At 31.6% G+C, this 23,576-nt stretch overlaps 1 protein-coding gene across 1 annotated transcript in view; it reads right to left on the reverse strand.

Annotated features, from left to right (window-relative positions):
• Positions 1-1,720: 1,720 nt before the first annotated feature.
• The window catches only part of LOC129221342 (1-acyl-sn-glycerol-3-phosphate acyltransferase epsilon-like), a 38,054-nt gene continuing 16,198 nt past the window's right edge, over positions 1,721-23,576 (reverse strand). The window contains exons 7-9 of the mRNA XM_054855810.1: positions 20,150-20,314; positions 19,504-19,627; positions 1,721-2,076 (exon numbers count right to left, since the gene is read on the reverse strand). Coding sequence (XP_054711785.1) covers positions 1,845-2,076; positions 19,504-19,627; positions 20,150-20,314 — 521 coding nt within the window. The 3' untranslated portion in view covers positions 1,721-1,844. The remainder of the gene's footprint in view (positions 2,077-19,503; positions 19,628-20,149; positions 20,315-23,576) is intronic.

A 23,576-nucleotide genomic window follows, 5' to 3' on the forward strand; every position in this document is an offset into this window, starting at 1 on the left:
GAGCATGGTTTGCCTAAATGGTTGCTTGGTCTCTTAGACTTGCGCAAAAGCTATTTTTTGAATTTGTGACATAACGCTCCTTGATTAAAAAATTCTTTTTTTAATAAACAGATGTTGTAATCCCTATTTAAGACATGTTTCAAGATCAAAGTTATTCAATCAAATATTTAATTTTCTAGAACTATCAATTTTCAACTGTCACACAAAATATTCATACTCTATCTTGAAAGGCACAAACAATGTGTTACAATTCTTCAAAGTTAAAAGTTGGCCATCAAGCACAATCATATCAGTAAGGTTCAATGAAGATAACATTCTCTGGTTAATGTTTTGGTAACCTTGAAACTACTGAATATCAATAAAATAACAAGTTAACGTAGTTTGTACATTTCTTTTAGAAATGTAAAAAATAAATTTTAAAAAACCACAGGAACTTGCAAAATATCTAACAACTATTTTCTTCAATATAAACACTATGTTGAAGAAAAGTTTGGTGATGCACTTATTCACAGAGAAGACCTTGGAATATTAAATTGCAGAATAAACCAAGGCATAATGGAATGATGAGTTCAATGTTGTAATACATATATGTTTTTTTTTTTATTATTATTATAAGCTATATTCTAAAATTATGTTGTGGCCAAATTAGAAAAATGTTATGATATTGAACTTGAGCATTTTTTTTTTACTAAAAACTTCAATAACTTAAAAACTAAATGCACTAAAAATCTGAGACTGTTTCATTTTAAAATGATACACCACCCATTGAAAAAAATATATTTCTCAGACGTCAAAGTTTAAATCATTAGTTGATTTCATATGGAATAACCCTATTTAAAAATAAATAAAAAAAACTTTTCTTTTGGAAGAAGGGGGGGAGGTCTTAAATTATTTAACAGTTACTAGAAAGTAATGTTCCAAAAGTTTCCCTTCTTAATTTTCATCAAAATAGGACATTAATTTATGGTAAATCTTATTTACTAAATAAAAACTATCCATTTTACTGCAAAATTATCTTTACAAGTAGATTGACTACTTTTTCTTTTAATTTTCGAGTACATTAGATGAATCATACTTCCTCTTCAACAACAGAACTTAAAACTAAATCACATATAAAATCTAAAATGCAAAAAATAGCAACAAAAGTTTAAAACCATATCTATTTTCACAACAATAAACTATCAACACATAAACTTATTTAAACACATAAACTTGACAGTTCTTAGGCATGGAATAGAACTAAAACCATATTTACATTAACTTTTGTACTTAAAAAAGATCCAAGCATTCAATCATTTGTTCAGCAATATTTTAAAGATGAAACTTATACATTATTCAAATAGGAATAAATTCTACAATTTTCCCTTTTAAATGATTCTATATTATCTACATTCGGTATGTAGTTTGAGATTTTTAGATAAATATTTAAAGTATCTGGCATTGTTTAAAATGTATTTAATTATGGCAAAATCTGTAACAATTCTAAGATATAGATAGATAACTGCTTTTTTGCTATATCGAGTACTCATAATGTAAAATGCCTCATTATAGACAACTAATAAAATTCTATAAAGAACTATCTAGAAATAAATAATAAATTGTTTAAAACCTGGACTTTTTAAATCCTAAAATATTAACGATTATCATGCAAACTCGAAGCAAATGCTGTAGCGCACTGCATCAAGAACTACTAAGTAGATCAACTTGTAAATTCAGCAGTCACATAATCCTTTTCCCTCCTAAAGACTAGAAATTCCTTCAGACTAGCAAGTTGATCCCAGCACTTTATATAAAACAGTGGCTCATCAACAAATATAAGATTTGAATCACTATATTAGAAAAAATCAACTGACTGATTTCATGCCTAGCCAGAAGTAGCCGAATACAGTTCCAAAAACCCAGGTTTTCCAGTACAGCGACCGGCCGAAAGAGGTAAGTACAAAGGGCGCACTCAATGTCACGAAAAAAATAAAGCAGCCTAGATTTTGAACAAAGTTAGCTGGGGACTGAATTCCTTTGGATTGCAAGAGAGACTTGGACGGAGAAGCTTTCCCTGTATAGTAGTCGTCAAGCATCCTGTAAAAATAAAAGAAACAAGATTGCAGATACAACTTCATGCAGCATGGAGGGAAAATCATTGTTGAAGGAGAAAAAAAAATCATTATGTAATACCTTTTGCTTTAAAGCAATACTTAACAGTTATGCCATAATCAAGTCAAAAGAACGAAGAGAAAAAGCATATGAGCATTTTTTTGTTTTGTATATAGGAGATAAGGTAGTATAACTTTTTAAATTATTTCTGAAATATTATAACAGGTGGTCTGGATGCACCAATACTCAGACATGGTTTGAGTATCAGCAAAAGAGATGGGACAAGTATTGGCAACTATAACTATTTTAAACCATGATGATCCAACTGGATGAATAATTTAATTTCTAGATGATTAAATCAAGGTAAAAATAAATAACTGTTTTTTTTTGCTCAGTTTTCTTTGCTAGCATTTTTTAAACAGATAAGCTAAACAAACCAATTTGAAAGTGCAATTATTCATTATAGCTTTATTCGTATTGTCTACTTTTACAAATAAATATTTTTTTAAAGCATCTAGTACACAAAACGGTTCTTTCATTCGAAATTAGCAGTCTAATCCCCCCCCCTGAAATGTATAATTAAATGTATAAATAAATAAATTATCTCTGTTCATCAAACCCTGTTATGGTCTAAAGTTTAAAAGAAAAAAATATGTGTACATATCATGACTTCCTGGTATGTCCATTAAATAATCCGTGTTTTGTAATAACTAAACCACAGAAATGGGTGCATGTACTGATGTACAAAAATTATTTATTGAAGAAAAATATAATTCTTTAATGATTTTTTATTGAATTACTAGTGGCACCCACACGGCTTTGCCCGTAGTAGAAAATTAAAAGGTCTTTTGGTTTGCCTGTATATTTACAAATAATGTATGATGAATTTCTCACCAATTGGCTTGCCCATGTAATGGTTCCACGTTATGATAACTTGGTAATTTACTCGTCCATCTAATGATAATTTTGCTCGGAAAAGTGTTCTTAAAATTGGAATAGAAAAGGAACAAAATCGAATTTTTGAAAAATCGCTTCGAGGTGCACACCCCCATGCTACAAACTAATTCTGTGCCAAATTTCATGAAAATTGGCCGAACAGTCTAGGCGCTATGTGCGTCACAGAGATCCTGACAGACAGACAGAGATCCGGACAGAGAGACTTTCAGCTTTATTATGAGTAAAGATTACACATTTTCTTGCATTTATAAAGCATGGTAAACACAGAGAATGTTACTTTCAAACTTCAAGAAATTTCATGCTTTCTTAGCATTTGAAATCTGAAATTACAATTACAAAAACAAAAAGGAGCATTTAATGAGGGGAAAGATGTGCAAATCAATGCAGAGAAGAATACTGAGAATCATAAAAAAACATTTGAAAGAGAAATAACAGTAAATTGCAAAAATTGCAGATTACTGCAAACACGTGTTTCAGGGTTACAAGGAAACCCTTTTTAAGTGCAAAAAAATAAGTGAGCTTATGGATGAAAAAACCCCACTAAAAAGGATCTCAAAATTTTCTCTAGAAAGTGCCGCTTTCTTGAGAAATTCTGCAGAAATCTGAAGATATTTTTAAGATTTTGTTTTGCCTCAAAAATATCTCAAGAATTTTTTGAACCATTTTAGAGTCATTCACAGCTTTCTAAATTTGTCTCAAGAATTTCTACACAAATTTAAAAACAATTTGGCGCTAAAATAAAATCTGAAAAAAATCTGCAGATACCATTAACATCAAACGAACAACGATTTTTGCGATTTTCTTTTTCGAAATTTTAAAGTTTCTTTTTTTTTTTTTTTGAAAATTTATTTTATAAATGTTGTGCGAAGGTCCTTTGATGCTCAAGAATTCAGAGGGGGATTCCTCTCATTCCTATAGTTGGGGGGGGGGGAGTGTCGATTATCCCCCCCCCCATTGAAAAAGGTTTTTCTTATTCAAATTCAGTTTTCATCGGATCTAAAAGGATTTTGGCACCAAGGTCCTTTGATCAGGAGGAGCTCATATTGGTGTTTTTGCTCCCTGTAGGGGGTCGACCCCCATGGGGGGGGGCCTTATAAAAATTCAGTTTACATCGGATCTTTGCTAAATTTGAACAGAGGTCGTTCAATGCTCAGAAATTTACGCAAGGGGAATCTCGACTTGTGTGGGAGGGGGGGACCCTTAATGAGGGGGGGCGACCCCCTCATTGAGATGTCTTCTTTGTACAATATCTGTTTTCGTCGGATCTTTCACAAATTTGACACAGAAATCCTTTGATCAGTAAGAACTCGCATAGGTGGATTTTCGCCCATATGTGGGGGGCGGGGGGGGGGGGGGTCGCCCCCATGGAGTTTTTTTAATACTAATCCACAGTTTGCATCGGATCATTGCTAAATATGAAACAGGCTCTTAATGCTCAGGAGTTTACATGAGGGGTTTTCACCCCTTTGCGCTGGGGGGGGGGGATAGACCCTCCAGGGCGTTTCGCCAGAAAATCTGTGAAACAGAATGTTTGCACTTTTTTTTTTTTTACAATGACTGAAATTTTGAGATTCTGAAAAAAAAAGTAAGAAATCCAAAGTTATATAAATTTAAATTTTGAGTCATAAAATAGCTCTTTGGGAAATTTTACACTTTTTTTCTTTTATTAAATGTTGATGTCGAATGGAGTTTTTCGATGTTAAAGAAATTATTGTGAACATAGGTGTCCTTTAGGTTTTAAGTATATAATCTGTGATAGTACAATGCAATTTTGATGTTTTTGAAGATTGAAACTAGAAATTTACAAATACTTATTTACTTTATCAAGTATTTATTTAAATTATTTTTTTATAACTGATATTATAATTTTGATTTTTACTTTTTGAATTAAAATTATACTAATTGAACACATATTTCTACATTTTTATCCATAAAAACAAGATACGATTGACATAAAAGAACCAATCTATAAATGAAATTAACTTTTGATTGCGCAATAACTTTCCTGTCCTACTGCAAAATCTAGAGTCCAGCAAAATCTAAGCAATTCACGACAATGAAAATTAATACAACACTAGTTCATATTCTGATAGTTTGTCCGAAAATGCTGCATTTTTTTTTTCTTTTTTAATTTGTTGTAGATTTTTTAAATTTAATGATTTATGAACCACTTTTTTTTCATATTTTTTTTGCTCCATACTAATCAGTTTCGGGCTTGAAGTGAAGAGAACTTGCTTGCAGCTTTACCGGCGACCGGCGATTTGTTTACGTGTTTGCCTCTTCCATGCTTTCGCTCATCCATTTTTTTTCTGCTATTATTATAATTTTAAGCTTTATTTTGTCTTTAAACTGCTTTTGCTCATATTAATTGAGCTACGGGGTTTTTTTTTCTACAGGGTTTTTGTTGTCATGTGATTTCTTTACTATCGTATCGCCAAATCGCTGGGCTTGTTAACGTGAAACACGTGCTTTAATTGCTAGTTAATTCTTTAGATATATACTTAATTTTCAGCTTCGTTATTTCGTTGTTTTTGTTTAATGCAAATTGAGTCTTTGATGTCCCTACTGTGCTTTAATTTTCATATTAATGTGAGGGGGAAAAAAATCACACTTTTGTTCATGTGCAGCTTTTATTGCGTATTTTGGCAGTTGAAACATTGTTCGTTTTATTTGATATGTTCGGGTTTTTTCTTTTTACTTTTATTATGATTATTTTTATTTATTGCGTTATTTGCACGAAATTGAAACTACAGTTGACTGTGAGTAACTTAATGCATAGAAGTAACTTAAAGAAAAACGAATTTCACATAATAACACTCAAATATCAAATGTATAGTTAAAAATAAATTGAGCAATGTGCAAGTAGACAAGCATGGAAAGATAGACGCATGTTACTTGACTATATAGTGAAAAATGTAAATGAAAACTTGAATGTAAGTAAAAAATTTCTAATTAATAAGTAACCCGAAATTAAGAACAAAGCGGAGAATGAGTGAAAGCGTAGCAAGGCAGACGTATACACCATAGCTGAAGCATTTATTATCAGGTCGGTCCGCATTTAAGCATACGGTACTCGAATTTGGACATGTGAATAACACTCGCTCTTTATTGGTCGAATCGTCTGTCAATCAATCGCTTTTTGCTGGAAGTGAACGAATTACGTAACGAGTACGTTATCTTCGAATGTAAACATCGTGTTATAAGCTGTTTATTGAGTTGTATATTTGAGAAATAAATTGTTTTGTTGAGATGTAAATTGTTTTGCTATCTTTTTATGTTTCTCGAAAGCATAGTGGCCGCAATTTTGTTCTGATTTCAAAAAGAAGGTTATGTTTGAGCGGCTACTATTTTGTTGTTTACCTTGTGTATTTCTGTTGCTTCCGATTCGAGTATGCTTCTTTATTACCTTTTTCTTTAATGAATTTTATGCATAAGTGGCGTTTTGTTTTACGCATGGATTGGATCATTAAGAATATTCACTTTTATCTTATTGTTCGATCATTACTAAGGTGAAGTTTGCTAGAAAATAATCTTATAATAATTTTTTTCCAAAGTTACTATGAATCGTTATACCAACTGAAACTCGAGTGATGCAATAACTAGAAGCAAACTTAAAAGAGACATTAAAAAGACTATGATTTAAAGGCCTGCAAAATAGCTCAGAAAAGTTATGTGGAATAGTTTGCTAGACATATCCTTTATAGTATATTTAATTTCTGTTCCACGCTGTCACATACTTTAACGCTGATTTAAAGCTAGAAAAAGCTTTAAGGTTTTATTTTGTTCAACTATTTCAAGTACTACCAAGTATGGTTTTGTGACTGTCTTTTCACTGACATCAAAAACAATGTGAACATAGTACTTTGAATCAATTAACTAATCAGAAACTTCATCTTAAAACTGCTCTTCATCATCAGCATTCATTTCATAAAATGCATGTAATCATTACGTAAGGAAGCAACTTTTCAAACAGTACTTTATAGAAATGAGCAAAATGTACAAGAATCTAAAAAACATATAAAACTTTATAAAATTCATTCGTAAAGTTATTAGGTGCCTTATTGCTAGCTGATTTGGTGCTTTTTATTGACACCTAAGCAGTTTCAAAAAAATTTTGTAATCAAAACTCTAAAAATTTCTCAGCAACATCCTTCACTCCCCCCCCTCCCCCGAAAAAAAAGGTAGTTAGTAGTCGCCCTTAGGTATGTGTTTTCTGAAATCCTGTGATTTGACACAAATGAATCCGTTTTTTAAAGTAAATTCTGGTTTAGTTAAGCTTTAAAAAAAAATAAAAGGTACGCAACCACAGGTAACTTGCAACCAAAGGCTTTAAAACATCAAGTTACAGTTATTATTATTATCATAGTAATTATTTTCATAGGAACATTTTTTTTTCAGTCAAGCATAAGCAAAAAATAACCATAATTGCTTAAAGATAAAAAATAACTTCTTTTTCTGTTTTAATTGCATTTTATAAGAAATTTTATACACTAATTTTGATGTTTAGCTGTGTTTCCCTTTGTCAATTAAAACATTTTGCAATTGATTGATTCAACAATAATTTAAAATATTTTAACACCAATGGCAAGTTTTGTACTAATAAATCCTGGAATACATCACTCTGTAGTTCAACAGTTCAATTAATCAAAATTTACTTTGAAATATAAATATATACATAAATTAGCCATAAATAATTGTTTTGTAATCATTTATTAACACTACAAATCTATGGAAAACATAGCTGCATAATTTAATTTACACGTTCATAACATGTTTAAAAAAATCTTTGAAAAAAATCAAGGTATTCAAAGTTCAATTAAGTATTTTAAAAAAAGGACGAAGGAAAAAATAAACTTACTGGCAAACGAACTTTTGACCTGATGGGCATGAATTTCTCGTGTTCCACTAAGTATTTGTTTTCTTTCCAAATTCTTGGACCCAAGTATCTATGTCCACCGTGGACGTGACGTTACTTCCAGTTTAAGATATTTTCATCATTTTCTACAATAATATTGTGAAACTTAGCTGGTAGTTGTTCGCTTTTTATTTTCATGGAGAACGAGAGCGAATCCATATCGGCCATCTCAGAACAACATGGCGCGCATTTCAGCGGCGGCGGTGCGAAAGGCAATTGATTGACAGACGATTCGACCAATGAAGAGCGCGTGTTATTCACATGTCCAAACTCGAGTACCGTATGCTTAAATGCGGTCGGTCCCCCTTGCCAGAAACCTATTGCATACGTCTTTCATTTTTTCTCAAAAAGTATTAAAAAATAGCTTAAATTAGAGACATACTGAGAACTCGGTACTTCGGCTTACTTGGACAATTTGCCGAATACTCGGTACTCGGCCAAATTTTGATGAGGTACTCGGCCAATACCGAGTAGTTGTAAAAAATTGATTATTGTTCAAACCGGATTTTACAGTTAATAAAAAAGTACAAGCATATAAAATACCGCAATCATTTACAATTCAAACTTACAAGTAAAATTCAAATTTTGAGGATAATGAAGTCTGTTATGCTTCAATGGAGTAAATCTTATATTTTAAAGCCCCAAAGTTGATAAAACTTAATTATTAAAAATGGGGACAAAAAAGGTAAGTACAGAAAATATGAAATGTTTATATTATTAAATGGATTTTTGCCATTTCCAAAATTATTTATAAGAAGTATAAAAATACCTTTTCTTAAAAAATAAAACAACGTCAAAAGCACGAATGTGCAGGAACACTGCAAACACGTGTTTTGGCATTAAAAGGAATGCTTTTTTCAATGCACAAAATGTGAGCTTACAAATTTAAAGACATCCGACAAATATCCGATTTTTTTTTACATTCAGATTCTCGCATTTTATGCACTGAAAAAGATGTTCCTTGTAATACAGAAACACTTGTCTTGATGGCTCGTGGCTTAATTTGGCGGGTGGGCCCGCTGTTATCAGGGGTACCCCGATGGAAGTCATTGTGGCCTCCCAAAATATTCTTTACTTGGCAAATTTGGAGTCCATATAGCTATTTAGGCCTAGAGTATCTTCTAATTATATTTAAGTATGCACATGCTCATTTTTTATCATTTGGTAAAGTTCGGAGTTTCATTTTGAGAATTGACAACTTAACCACTCTCCTCCTAAAAGTTTTAGTTCGAGTTGCCTCTGAGAATTGTATAAAGTTTTCACAAAAAAAAGGAAAACAGATAAAATGAAGAGAACTAAGGTGAGTATGCCAAATAATAGGGCAATGAGACCCCCCCCCCTCTTTTTCCCATGCAGGATAGCAAAAATTAGATTGTGACTGGGATCATGCAGTAGCACTAACTTTCACTTTAACATGCTTCGTTTATATCAAATTACGAAACTGGTAACTAATTTTTCTAGAAACACGCAGTTTACTTAATTACCAATACGTTATTTTTATAAGAAAATTAAATTACTTTTAATTGAGTAATAATTTAGGTTTGATCAGTGCTTGAATACTCTAGCGTAGTACAGGCATGAAAATAAGCCCAACACGATTAAGACATTACTTTAACCAAATATCTAGCTTGAAAGAAAATTGAAAAAATCACACTCAATGAAGACTATTTTAGGAACAGCTTTTAATTCAAAAAAATAGTCTTAACTCTTATTATACTATCCCGACACTGAAAACCAACTGAACCTAAATTCAAACTGAAACTTAAAAAATGACAAACGCCTTTTCAAAAATAAAATCTCCATTCAGAAATTTCGAGAATGTGCTTTTAGTTCCATAAAGATAAATAAATTAAAATAGGTATCCCATGCAATGAAATGAGTGGGAACCCAAAATATTGTAAACCGCAATACCTGATAGTAACAGCCGTTTAAGATTTAAGAAAAGGAAAAAATGGATTAAATCAAAAGAGAGAGTGAGAGAGAGAAAGTAATGCGAGAACTTTTCCTTTCCCCGTGGGGTGAGCTCCGAAATTTCTGCCCTTTGCCTCACTGAAACATTGTATAAGCAACGCGAGACGAGACACATTCCCCCCACTGCTTCTACTATTGCTATTGGATGAAGATATTTTTCGAAGGAGAGGAAGGGAGCCGGCCCATACACATCGTTCGGGGTGACGTCGCTTGCCGTTTTCGTAATGCTCGCGGTTGGTTAAGTTGTGGGCCATTGTTGAAATGGCCTGAAGGATCATTCTTAAAGCGCTGTCGCTAGTCAACAGAAAAGGAACACTTTTTTCTTATATTAGTGATTAGCAGAGTGCTAGAAATTTAAAATCAGTTTCATGCCTGATTTTATTTAAAACTAAAACACAAAAAGACATTTTTATATAATCTAACTATGCACAATTTATCTGGGTGGGCTCGGCCCATAGTGACGAGCCGTCACTGACGTGTCTGCAGTGCTCTTGCACGTTTGTGCTTTTAACGTTGTTTCATTTGCTTTAAAAAATTATTTGTTTGCCGGACTAGAAGTATAGATTGATATGCTTGGTTTTAATTCCAACTTGATTAATTCTACCTTTAATGTATTTTTTTTATTTTTACTTTAAAAAATGCATAATTAAATTTCAGCTGGAATTTTGTTTTAAAAACTTATTAGGACATGGAGGTCTATACTACTATTCCAATCAGTTCATAATTCGTCATGTGTGTGTCAGTGGTATTTCTTAAAACACAATTGGAACTGGGTACTCGGCCGAGTAGTGAAAGGCCGAGTACTCGGTACTCGGCTACTCGGCCAAAGTGCTACTCGGTACGTCTCTACTTAAAATCAATTTTTTTTTGTCTTGGATCCCATTGCCGAGGTAGCATCTATTTTCTTTCTCTGTGACAGTTGTGAAACTTTTCGAGACTGCCCCAAATTTTTTAATTTGTATTCTCCGCAGGTGCGAATTAAGAAGGAGGAATAGATTGATTTCAGATATTTACCCTTTTATAAATTCGCAAACCTCCGCCTTGTAACATCATGGAAGATCGTCTCAGATAAATTTTTAACTTCCATTCCTCAAAACTTACGTAATAGTGTACTCCCCCCCCCCCCCCGTTCCTTACCGTAATGTCTTCAAAGGCAGGCCCGAATTAACGTACCTGTCATGTGGGGAAGGGGGGGGCACGACTCTAAAACGGCAGTGGCCATTAGTGCCATAACATATTCTGGTGGACAGTTAGGGGCCCAAAAGTTACAGATCCAGGCATGATCAAAGGTGTCCTATTCAGTTGACTCTCGATAACACGAAGCCTTACAACTTGAATATTTCTTTATCTCGAGGATTTCACTCAGTCCTAAAATAATTTAGTTTTTTCAATACAAAGTTCTCTATATCTCGAATAAACTCCTTTTAAGTTGGAAAGTTCTATGAAAGCTTTGTTTTGTCTAATGCGTTAAAATACATTTAAAATAAGAAAAAAAACAAGATTTTCTAATCAGCTTGTGTGAGGGGATAATTATTTTATATTAGTGCTCCTAAAATGCACACAGTGCTTATGAAATCACTGCATTCCTAGATTTTACACAATTGCGGCAAGTACCGTGTGCAGCAGAGTCAAAAAACTTACCCTAATGTTGAGTAAACGGTGGCCGAATTTGGAAATGCCAGGAATTCGGGAATGGGGTTTAACAACAGTATTTTCACCCTACTCGATGTGTTTCTGAGAGTCTGCCAAGTTATCCAGTTCTGAGACTCTACTGTATCTCTTTTACATATGAATGCTTCTACTTTATGCTTTAAAAGGTAAAAATATATTGCTAAAAAATGTTAAAATTTTAATTCTGATTCTACTTTCATAATATCTTATTTATGCACTCTTTTTCAAAGCACGAAAAGAGTTGATTTTCAAAAATTTCACATTAGCCAAGAACTTATTCTTATAGTAAGAAAAGAACTTATTCACATCAAGCATCACGCTGAAAATTCAAAAATATCTGCAGGAATGAAAAACAATATGCAATTGAAAGATGAAAATAAATGACAATCCCATTGGCTTTTTTTCCAATCATATATCCATGACAGCAAAAGGGGAATTTTTTGCATTAATTTACCTATTTTGAAGATAATACTTAGTATGGATATTAATTAACAATTATCAGGCAATGCACATATCTACAGCAAATGTATGTGCGCACAACATGTGCCTCTGTAATATCTATGCATATTCATTATAGGGTCAAAATACACCATTACCACTTGCCCGTTTGGAACATGTAAAAATGTTGATAGAAAATGGGAAGCTCGGGTAATTCTTATCTAAAATTATTCATAAGTGTGGAAATGTAGTTTACACAACATGAAAAATGTTTCAAATATTTGTAGGTTTTCCTAAAATTTTGTTGATCAAGTTGGTAAGTTAATTTAATTGTTTATTTTATTCTGATTATTTATTTCATTTGGTTGATTCTGAACTTGATTTTAGTAATTAGTAAATTATTGATAGTCACGCATTTAAAAAAGAAAACTGCTAGCTTTCAAATGAATTAAATCTTAGCGTCTTTCTCTGTCCTTAAAATAACATAATTTTAAAAATAAATTTCAAAAAAAAAAAAAAAAATGCAGTAAATAAAACCAGTTTAGCAGGTTCCTTTGTTTTGTAAAATCAGTATTTTTAGTAATTGAGAGATTATTGTGTATTATATCAGATATTTCAAGGAAAAAATAACAAATTTGCTTTCATGAAAATTCCTACCTAATTTTTGTATGATTTGTTGAAAACCAGAAAATGTTCATGAAATTTATTATTTCTGTTTTTTAGTTACAATAGTAGTTCAGCTCATTACATTTCGCTTTAATTTAATGTGCTAACTGTAGTTCATGTGGTTGAAATTTTATTTTTCACAAAATACTAAATTTCGGTATTCTTGTGAAAAATGCATGTTTTTTCTACGAAATTGTAACTCATGAGTCATGGAAAGTTGCAACTAAAGTCATGGATTTCAAAACTCTAAATGTAGCAGCCTTCACTTGCATGATGTTCAGTGCCTCTGCATACATAAACACATGTGATTGCCCTACATTATTATTGTTTATCTTGTCTGATCTAAAAATTTGATAAAATTTATGATTGAAGGAAGTATATACACATGCAAAATAACCTCTCCCTCCCTGCAATACAGTGCTCTATTTTTGATAAAATTTGAATGATTAAACATCGCTCTTTGTAGTGACGCTACTGAAATATATACAGTGGTGTTCCCATAGGGTATACTTCATATATGCCGTATACTCACAAACATTTTTTAGACATATAGTATACCCTCAAATTGCATAAATTTTCATATTATAATATACTATGTATATGATCATGTACACCAATTGTGGGTAATGGATTACTGGAAGTATAACCTCAGAAAAATTGATGGGAACATCACTGAATATATATACAGTGGAGCTTCATAACTCGTCACCCCAAGGGAAATTAAAAACATGTTGATTCAAGCGGATGTCAACTTACTGAGGTTCCATAATTTTAATTCCTGAAGAGTTTATGTATCACTTTTACTTACCAAGGCTGCAGAGTCAGAGACTGACAGATTTTAGGACAAAAGAGTCAGATTCAGGAGTCGAAGGTTTAAAATTTCAAGCGTCAGTTATTTTCTCCCGAAGCCCGCAACTCTGCCACTGCTCGCGGAGTCGTAGTCTAAGGGTATGAAATTTCCAGAGTCGGAGCCGGTCATTTTCCCTCCCTACACCACAGCCCTGTCACTTTCTAATGCTTAACATTTTCATCATGGAAACTAATTCCAGTATATGAATTTTCTTATTTTGAAAAGTACATAATAAATCCATAATTTTTGAAAAGAGATAAAGATTCTTGTCAGTCAGGTCTGAATTCACACCCCCAGGGAACATGAAAACATGTCGACTGAAGCGGAAGTCAACCTACTGAGGTTCCATAATTCTAATTCCTAAACAGTTTCTGTATAACTTACCAGGGCCGTGGAGTCGATGACTGACATATTTTGGGGCAAAGGAGTCGAAGTTTTAAAACTTCAATAGTCTGAGTCAGTCATTTTCTCCCAAAACCTGCAACTCTGCCACTGCTAGTGGCGTCGGAGTCTAAGGATCTAAAATTCCCAGAGTCGGAGCCGATCATTTTTTCCCTCTACTCTGAAGCCTTGTCACTTACAAATGCTTAACATTCACATTATGAAAGTTTATTCCAGTAAATGAATTTTTTAATTTTAAAAAGTACATAATAAATTCGCCATTATTTTTTTTAAAGAGATAAAACAGATTCTTGTCAGCCACGTCTTAGCACAGAGTTAGAGACGTCAGCACAGAGTTAGAGACGTACCGAGTACTCGGTAACTACTCGGTACTCGGCCTACTCGGCCAATTTGCCGAGTACTCGGTACTCGGCCAAATTCTGATCAGATACTCGGCCAATACTGAGTAGTTGCAACAAATTGAATATTGTCCAAGACAGATACTAAAATTTATAAAAAAAGAGCCAGCATTATATTCTGCAATCATTTACAATTAAAATTTATAAGTCAATTTTAAATTTTGAGAATAATGAAGTTTGTAATGCTTCAATGGAATATATCTTTATTTTAATGTCCCCAAAGTTAATAAAACTTATTTATTAAAAATTAGGCAAAAAATGTAAGTATAGAAAATATAGAATTTTTATATTAAAAATGGATTTTTGCTACAAACAAAAATTACAGGGTGGCGACAGGAACTGTGAAAAAAGTTCCCTGACTTTTCCCTGATTTCCCTGATTAAGTTCCCCAAATTTCCCTGATTTACGTTACCAATGATAATTCCTTTCTTAGCTCTACTTGAAATCCATTGTATGTTTGTATAAAATGCAGTATTTTAAACGTTTTAAGTTGCGTAAAGTTGTTGAACTAAAGATATATTTTAAAAAGATGTTACTTTTTTAATAAAATGGTTTAAATAACACATATCAAGTCAATTTTTTGGAAAAAAAACCCCTACAAAACAGTAGGTATATTAAATTTTTCTACATGGAAAGATTATAGAATTTTTTTTAAAAAGTACTTGACTTCCAGAAACCACTTAACATAAGAATTTTAAGAAACTATTAAAATCACTCTTAAAAACATATGTGTATTTATGACAGAACTAAAAAGTAATTGAAACTATTTCGAACTAAATTTTCAAACAGTATAATAATTGTTGCAAGAATAACAAGTAATAGTGAAAGAATAGAAGTAATGCAGTTATTCTTATATAACTAATTGACATATTTATGCAAAAGAGATGAAACCATTTGACATCCATTCATAGGAAGCTTTTCTCTAATCAAGAACATAGGTTTTAATGAATGAATACAGCATTCTAACAATAAAAAAATAAAGATATTTACTTAAGTACACAAGTTAACTCTATTTCAAATGATTTCAGTATGTAATGAAAAAAATCTTATATTGCTTTTGTAACAAACGACTTGAAACAAACAAAAAAAAAAAAAAAACAGAAAAAAAAAGCAATCAGTTAATTTCAAAATACATAAAAGAAAAATACAACTTGGTTACAAAATAAAAGAATCATTTGAATATCCTTATAATCTGCAATGACAGCAAATAGTATAACGGCAAAAAAACAAAGTTTTTTTTTGATTGAAAGTTCAATTTTAGCAATTAAATTAAAAGCGCGAAGTAATAACTTTTAAGCTTTTATCACTATTAATTCAAAAACCAAAGACTTGAAATCGTGATAACAGAGAGCTAATTACCTCGAGACAATGGAATAAAGGCAAAGGAACTAAGGCATTAATGAAGGCTTCCTCTTTGCCTGTATAGTTGTTTATTTTACATAGCATTGAAAGCCTGAAAAGAAATTCCAAGCTAGGTAAAATAAAAAACCTAACAGACACAGAAGCAATCTTAGGAAGTTCATCCTGTGGTTAATAAGTAAGATTCAATATTTTGACGTTGAGGAAAAAAGATGCACAAATATGTGGCAGTGTATAATCGCACCTCTTTAATTTTACTTTTTTTTTTGAACAGATAGTTGGCGGAAAATGCGTAGGGAATTAAGGTACTTAATTTTGTAAAGCAAAAAAAAAAAAAAAAATCCTTCATAAAATCAATTTTCCCTGATTTTTTGCTATTTTTTCGAAATTCCCTGATATTTCCCTGATTAATAAAGTTCCCTGACTTTTCCCTGATCTCCCTGATTTCCCTGATCTGTCGCCACCCTGAATTAGTTATAAAAAATGTAAAAATACCTTTGCTTAAAAAATAAAACAACCTTAAAAGCACAGTGCAGGAACTCTGCAGACACGTGTTTTGGCATTACAAGGAATTCCTTTTTCAATGCACAAAATGGGGGCTCGTAGATTTAAAGGCATCCGACAAAAGTCGTATTTTTTTGTTGAATGTCTTTACATTCTTTAGCTCACATGTTATGCACTGAAAAAGACGTTCCTTGTAATGGGGGGGGGGGGGCAGAAACACGTGTCTGGAGTGTTCCTGCACATTTGTTTTATCTGCTTTTAAAAATTATTTATGTTTGGCAGATTAGAACTATAATTGATTGGTATACAGTGAAACCCCTCCTAACGGACACCCCTCTTATGCGGACAATTTTTAATTCCCCAGTTCCAATGCAAATAACATTATTAAACCCCTGTACTGCGGACACCTCTATATTGCAGAAAAAAAAAATTTGTCCTGTTAGTGTCCGCATTAGAGGGATTTTACAGTAATTTGTTTTAATTCCAACTTGATTAATCATACCTTTTATTTATTTATTTTTAATCTAAAAAATTATTTTTTTGTAAAATTTTTGACACAAACAAAATTGTATATGTATAATGCATAATTAAATTTCAGCAGGAATTTAGTTTTAAAAACTATTATATGGACAAGGAGGTCTATACTACTATTCCAATAAGTTCAAAATTGATCACGTGTGTGTCAGTGGTTCTTCTTAAAACATAATTGGTACTTGGAACTCGGCCGAGTAGTGAAAGGCCGAGTACTCGGTAACTCGGTACTCGGCCGAGTAATATAAGGCCGAGTACTCGGTACTCGGCTACTCGGCCAAAGTGCTACTCGGTACGTCTCTACACAGAGTGGTGGCTGACTCCCCTGGATAAAAATGGAATTCTCTAAAAGAGCTTCCCAGAAAAGGATTGACTGACCAAGAAATCACTGCATAAGGTTCTGAGAAAAGGTCAGTATGAAAGAATGTTGAAAGAAAAAATTGTGGCCTAGAATAGCAATTGGATGTTGACTTATAGGGGTTCCTGCAAATGTGCGTCAAGTTAGAGAGATTTTAGCCCATTGAAATTAGCATTGAGCCAACCATAAGGAAAATAAATGTTGAGCTACCAGGTTAGTCGAGTTATCCGTAAGTCGAGTTTCCAAAGTTTCACTCTACATGAAACTAAAAGTTTGAAATCTCTGGCAACTGTCCACATGAGACGGTGAAAGTCAACATTCTCTTATTTAAAGCTTTCACAGTAATATATATTTAAATGTGTTTGGGAATAAAGAAATTGTAGCACAATTAAGTCTCAGAAGTGTAGAGGTGATGCTAAATATCTCATATCAGAACAAAAAATTTATATTGTGTGTGTATTCTTATATAAACTGCCAGCCCCGCTTAAACGGGTATTGGATAAACAAATACCCCAAATATGAATAAAACCTTTTGGAACCGAATACTTCCCCACTGAGGAAATGTCAAAGATCCTCGCTTAATCGAACAATATTGATCAGTTTTCACAATATTTTGCTAAGAAATGTTTTAAATAATTTAAAAATTAATTATGTATGAACAATTATTCATGTAAAAATATTAAATTATATTTTTTGCATACAACAGATGAGGTTGTAAGTTGCATTTTTTTCCTTGCGCCCTTCTAATATATATTTAAAATTATTATACCTATTATTTTGTCGTTCACTTAGCTTGTTTCAATATATTTTTACCAAAAACATTACTTCCATTATATAGTTATTGATTCATTTTTATTACGTTTTAAGACAAATGTTGTCAATTTGGTATGATAAAGAGTATTTCCCCGCTTAATCAAATAATATTTCTTTTAACTGACAGTATTCAATTAAGCAGGGCCGACAGTATATATATTTTCAAAATCAGAGTAGAGCAAATATATATTATAATGTAAAAAAAATAAAAATATTTCAAGGTTATTACTATCTTCCCATTAAATTATATTCTTCCTACTCTAATTGGAAAAATATTCAGGTGCATACCACTTCTCAAATAGCCAATGAAATACTTTTCACAACAAAATTTTCAACAATATAACTAACTGTTCTTGAAGTAGAAGGGATTTCTGTTGTCAATTTATATTTGAAATACTTGACTTATGACCATTATCCTAAAAAAATTAGTACCATCTACAAGAAATAAAAAAAGTGTATCCTATTCATAACACTAATGAATTAAAAACACATTGTATACGTTGTCCTACATCAGTACGGTGAACACCATTTTACTCTAAATTAAAAAAATCTTATTTCAAGGTATCTGTTTTTGCCAAGCACAATGAAAAAAAAAAAAAAAAACTCTTGGTTTATTCTTCTGAACTAATTTTAAGTACTACATTCAAAGTTATTTCTGGTAGGAAATTTTTGTTATGACAGCATCTCATGTATGTTGATTAAAATTTCAAATGCTTCTTAAGCTTTTATTTGGATGATCTACGCACATAATCAAATCTAGATTAAATACATTATCATTATGCAATTTTTAGGGAGTTTCAAATCATTTGGAACTATGTTTTAGCCGAAAGAGTTGTAAGATTTTCTTAATTACTGTATTTTTCAAAATAAATAAATAAAATTTTCTGAAAAATTAATTTTTAAAGAAAATCTTCAGAAACGCTCACCTTCAGAAAATCTCAAGTTATTTGGCCCACTTTAAGCCTATATATTCTAAGAAAACCTTGAGAATAAAAATTTGAAGATTTTCTTCAGACCTTTTTAGAGAAAATCTAGATCTTAAATCTCTAGATTTTCTTAAGATTTAGGTTTAAAAGTGGGCCAAATACCTTCAGATTTTCTCAACTTCAGAACATTCTGCAGAAAATCTAGAGATCTTCAGTCTGCAGATTTTCTTAAGATGTAGGCTTATGAAGTGGGCCAAATACCTACAGATTTTCTCAACTTTTTTTTTTAAGTTTTTTTTGAGATCCTTTCTAGTGGGGAAAGCTCACATATTTTGCACTGAAAAAAAGGGGGTTCTTTGTAACCCTGAAACACATGTTTACAGCAATCTGCAATTTGTGCAATTTAAAGTTGTAATTTCTTTCTTAGTTTTTAAGCACAAAGGCACTTAAATAGTGACAATGTTTAAAATTTAGGTTCATGGGAATCTTGCTAAATATAGCCAAATTAATACTGAATTGAGCATCTCATGTTTGGCACCAAATAGGCTCTCAACTTGCAATGTATTCTTTAGTAAACTTGTCAACTTAACATTTCAAAAGTATAATCAACACAATTTATGTAAAAATTGAAAGCTAAATGACTAAAAACATACCTGTCCTTTTTCAAAAATATGTTGTGCAGCCATGACTTCAGATCTGCCTCATTAACAGGAATGCTACACATATCAATACGATTGATATGCACATACACTGCATCACAGCAACCAGTAACAAATTCTAATTTGAGGGAAATTAGTTTTAGAGGATATTACATACACCAAAGAAGAAAATGGGGGAAAAAAAGAAAGAACTCACAAAAAAAAAAAATAAATAAATAAATAACACAACAAGAAAATATACAAGTCTTATACTTTTTAAATTGAAAGTTGTTTTAAATACAAAATTGCTTTAGAAGGACCAGTTAGAATGGGTAGCAACTGCTATTGGTTTTTAATGTACTCAATAAACATCTCAATTTTTTTTAAAACCCATTGGAAATAATAGGGTCACTTATGACATTGTAATATTACAATAGGAACCATTTTAAGACCTTAACTAACAAGTTAAATTCTTTAAAAACATAAATGAGAATTTTATTTTAGCTTCTAAAAGAAAAATACAATATACAAATTTAAAAAAAAGACTACAAACATAACATTTAAAACATTCATTCAAATAAATTTTAATAAGTGAAATCTATTCAATATATATTTTTCAATTTTACGATAAAGAACTACTTTACAACAATAAAAACATTACCAAACATTGATGGCGCCTTGGTGCGGAGAGTTTTCTTATTGTCTCTAGTGCAAGAATAAATCACAGTAGCATCATAAATTGCATCAAGATTATTTTTCATGTTTTCCAAAGCAATGTGGAAACCTCTATGTTTGGGAGTAAGAACATGCTTCAAAGGCACAAGACCTGTAAAATATGCATATGATTGTATAAATTCAAGTCATTTTTAAATCAGCAATTACAATTTTTAAAAATCCACAAAAAATAATCCTCACTAATATTAAATATGAAAGTAATAGTTTGCTTGTTCGTAATTCTTTCACGCCTTAACTACTCAAACGATCATCATGAAATTTCGTATACCCATTGTCGGGGGTGCAGAATAGAACATAGGCTATCTTTTATCCAAAACAAGGGTTTTCCAAGATTTTTATCCCAATTTTATAGAAAATCATCAATTTGCAAGTATCTCATAGAAAAAAAAGTCTCATTCCTTTGATTTTTGAAGCATTTTAAAGCTCTTAAAAAGCTGCCAGGGGTCTGTCCAGAATTTTTCCCAAGGTCCGTTTTTGTGTGAAAAATCAAATAATTTTGTGAAAAAATCAATTAATTTTGAGAAAAATCAATTAATTTCGCAATTTCTTTTTCGTTAAAACGAAATATTAGAATTTAGAGATGGCACAAACTGCATCACTTAAACTTAAATAAGAGTGTTTTCCTCTTCTATGTTGAGAACATTATTCTGGGGTGCTTTTCTACTATTTGGCGGCTGGGGGGGGGGGGCATCGCTCTCTCAAGTATAAATAATTATCTACCATTCTACATTATGGTAAATTATACCAGAAATATTTCTGTACAGTATTTAAAATAATTGTAACAAAAAAAAAAAAAAAAAAAAAAAAGAAAGAAGAAAATGCAGGCAAGTGTTCAGCATTTAACTTTTTGATCCAAGACACTCTTAAAAAGCACAGAATTTCGTTTAAAACATATAAATACTGTGATTTTAAAAATCATTTAAAATAAAAAAAGATTTTATTTGTTTACCTCTTAACAAAGAGTACTAAACATTAAAAATTTGAAAAAATAGGATTCCCATAGCAGCTGCAAAAAAATCGCAATTCTCAAAGTGAAGGCATCAAAAGTATAAAAACGGCTTGTAAAAGAAATATTTTTGATAATATTATTTGAAAATAGCATTTTAGAGTCCCATGATAAACATATTATTAATATCTGTGGACACAGTTGAAGCAAAAAAAAAAAAAAAAATTAAACCATCGATTTAGCATTTTAATCAAATTTTTAGCTACTAAAAAACAAAACTTAAAATACAAATGAAGCACCACAGATTAAGCGGCACCTCTCAAACTCTTGAGACTCTACAGTAAAAGAGTTTCTATTTATCAATCTCGTTAAAAATTAAAACAAGGTTTTTTTTTTTTAACTATTCGAGTAGGATTTTCATGAGTAAATTGGAAATTTTACTGATCATTTGGTTTGATTTCAAGGATATTAGATTTCTCAGATTCTGTGTTATATATTATCAATTGTGTTATTATGCATTGGGCTTTCATCTCACTTTATTTATGACAGAGATAATTAATACTGTTATACAGGGGTTCTCAACAGAGCACAAGACCATGAGAATTGTGCACTTTTAAAAGTTCTCACTTGAAAAACATTTGGATGCAGGACTTTCTCATGATTTTGTCACGTCTGTTAAACTGAATAATAAGATTTTCATAAAAACCTCTCTTTATTTTTAAAAATCTTACTCTAGTTTCAACATAGGGTAAGGTTTTCTCACCTACATTTTTTGCTCTAATAGGAAACATGCTGACATGAGTAAATGCTCAGTAATTATTCATTATTTATTTTGCTGGTACTAATTCCACAATTTATTTTTTTTAATGCTAGCATCCCTTTTTATATTTTTAGTTTATCAGAAAGAAAATATTGCAGTAAAATTTAATTTTCAGCAACCTGTTAGCACATTATTGATCAAGCAAAACTACAAACAGGCCAAAAAAAACATTGCAACCTCTACCACTTTTTCCGAAATACAGTCTGTAGCAATCCAGAGCACTGAATATTTTCAGACACTGATATTTTGCAGATGCATATTATATTATTTTTCTGCCTATCTTTTGAGGCTTTTAGCCTCCGCAAGCATCTCTGAGGTATTACAACTATATAACAAATTTAGTTGCAACCAACTCATGGTAACTCAAAAAATGCTAGCCAATGTCTGTGATAAACATAAGATGAAAATAGTTAAGATTTCAAAATAAAAGCAAACTAATTATTATCGCTAGTAGTTTTTGTGATTTTATGAGAAATGCTTGGAACGCAAATAATAGAACCACACATATATTAGACACTTAATTTTCGAAAAACTCTTCACTCGCATTATACACTTAAACTCATCTTCAAAAGTTAAATTACTTTTAAATAATTTCTCTCTCAGTAAAAAAAAACTCTCCTGCAGGGGTCAAATTTTATAAATATGAATTACCTTAGTATAGAACAAAACACATATTAGCTAACAGCAATTAATTATGATATGGGGGGAGATTGCATAGTTAAACACAGGGGCGGATCTAGAGGGGGGCCATGGGGGCCATGGCCCCTCCCAAAGCCTTGTGATTGTAGGAAATTTTTTAAGGAAAAAAAAAGAAAAAAATATTATGAGAAGATAACAAAACTTAATACTTGGGTTTTGCTGAAAAAGAAGTATAGGCCTTAATTGAGAGATAAATTATATCTCTATCCTCAAAACAAAACATTTCCGAAATTTTTCTCCTTCTTTTACATCATTTCTTGATTCCAACTACAGACACTTGGACGATTTCTAAATGCTGCTGTTCTCAGAGTATACTTATTGTTCACAAGACGAAAGAAAGCCTAAATTTTCGTTTTTATGGCTTTAATTTCGAAACTAGGGGGAGAACCTCCTTTCTCCATGCGTTTTCACAAATGCCTTTTGTAGCAAAAAACTGCATTTTAAGTCTTTTATTTGGAAAAAAATGTCAACGGAAACTCGCTTATCCAACCCTTATCACTTAACTTGCTTAAAAGCAACTTAAAAGAAATTTTTTAGGACTTCAATTACAAACGATTTTTGATAGGACCCCCTCCCTCCCTAGTTTATATCGTGATGATAGCTTTAAAAGGAGGTTTTTGAAGGAGCTCACAATCTTCCATCCCTTTCCAAAATATGTATAAATATAGTTAAAAATCGAATTTTTAGAGCCTCAAAGGCAAAATATTTCCAGGAAGGAAGGATTCTAAGAACTTTCACACTTCCTTTAATGTAAGCAAACATTACCTAAAGGTGCATTTTTAGGCTGGACAGCTGAAGAGCTAGAAGAACACCCCTCCTCTTCTAACTTCTCAATGTATAATGACAGAATATTTTGGTTTCTAAGCTTTATTTTCAAAAAGTATTTTG

This window comes from Uloborus diversus, chromosome 4 (assembly GCF_026930045.1).
Source record: "Uloborus diversus isolate 005 chromosome 4, Udiv.v.3.1, whole genome shotgun sequence".
Classification (NCBI taxonomy): domain Eukaryota; kingdom Metazoa; phylum Arthropoda; class Arachnida; order Araneae; family Uloboridae; genus Uloborus; species Uloborus diversus.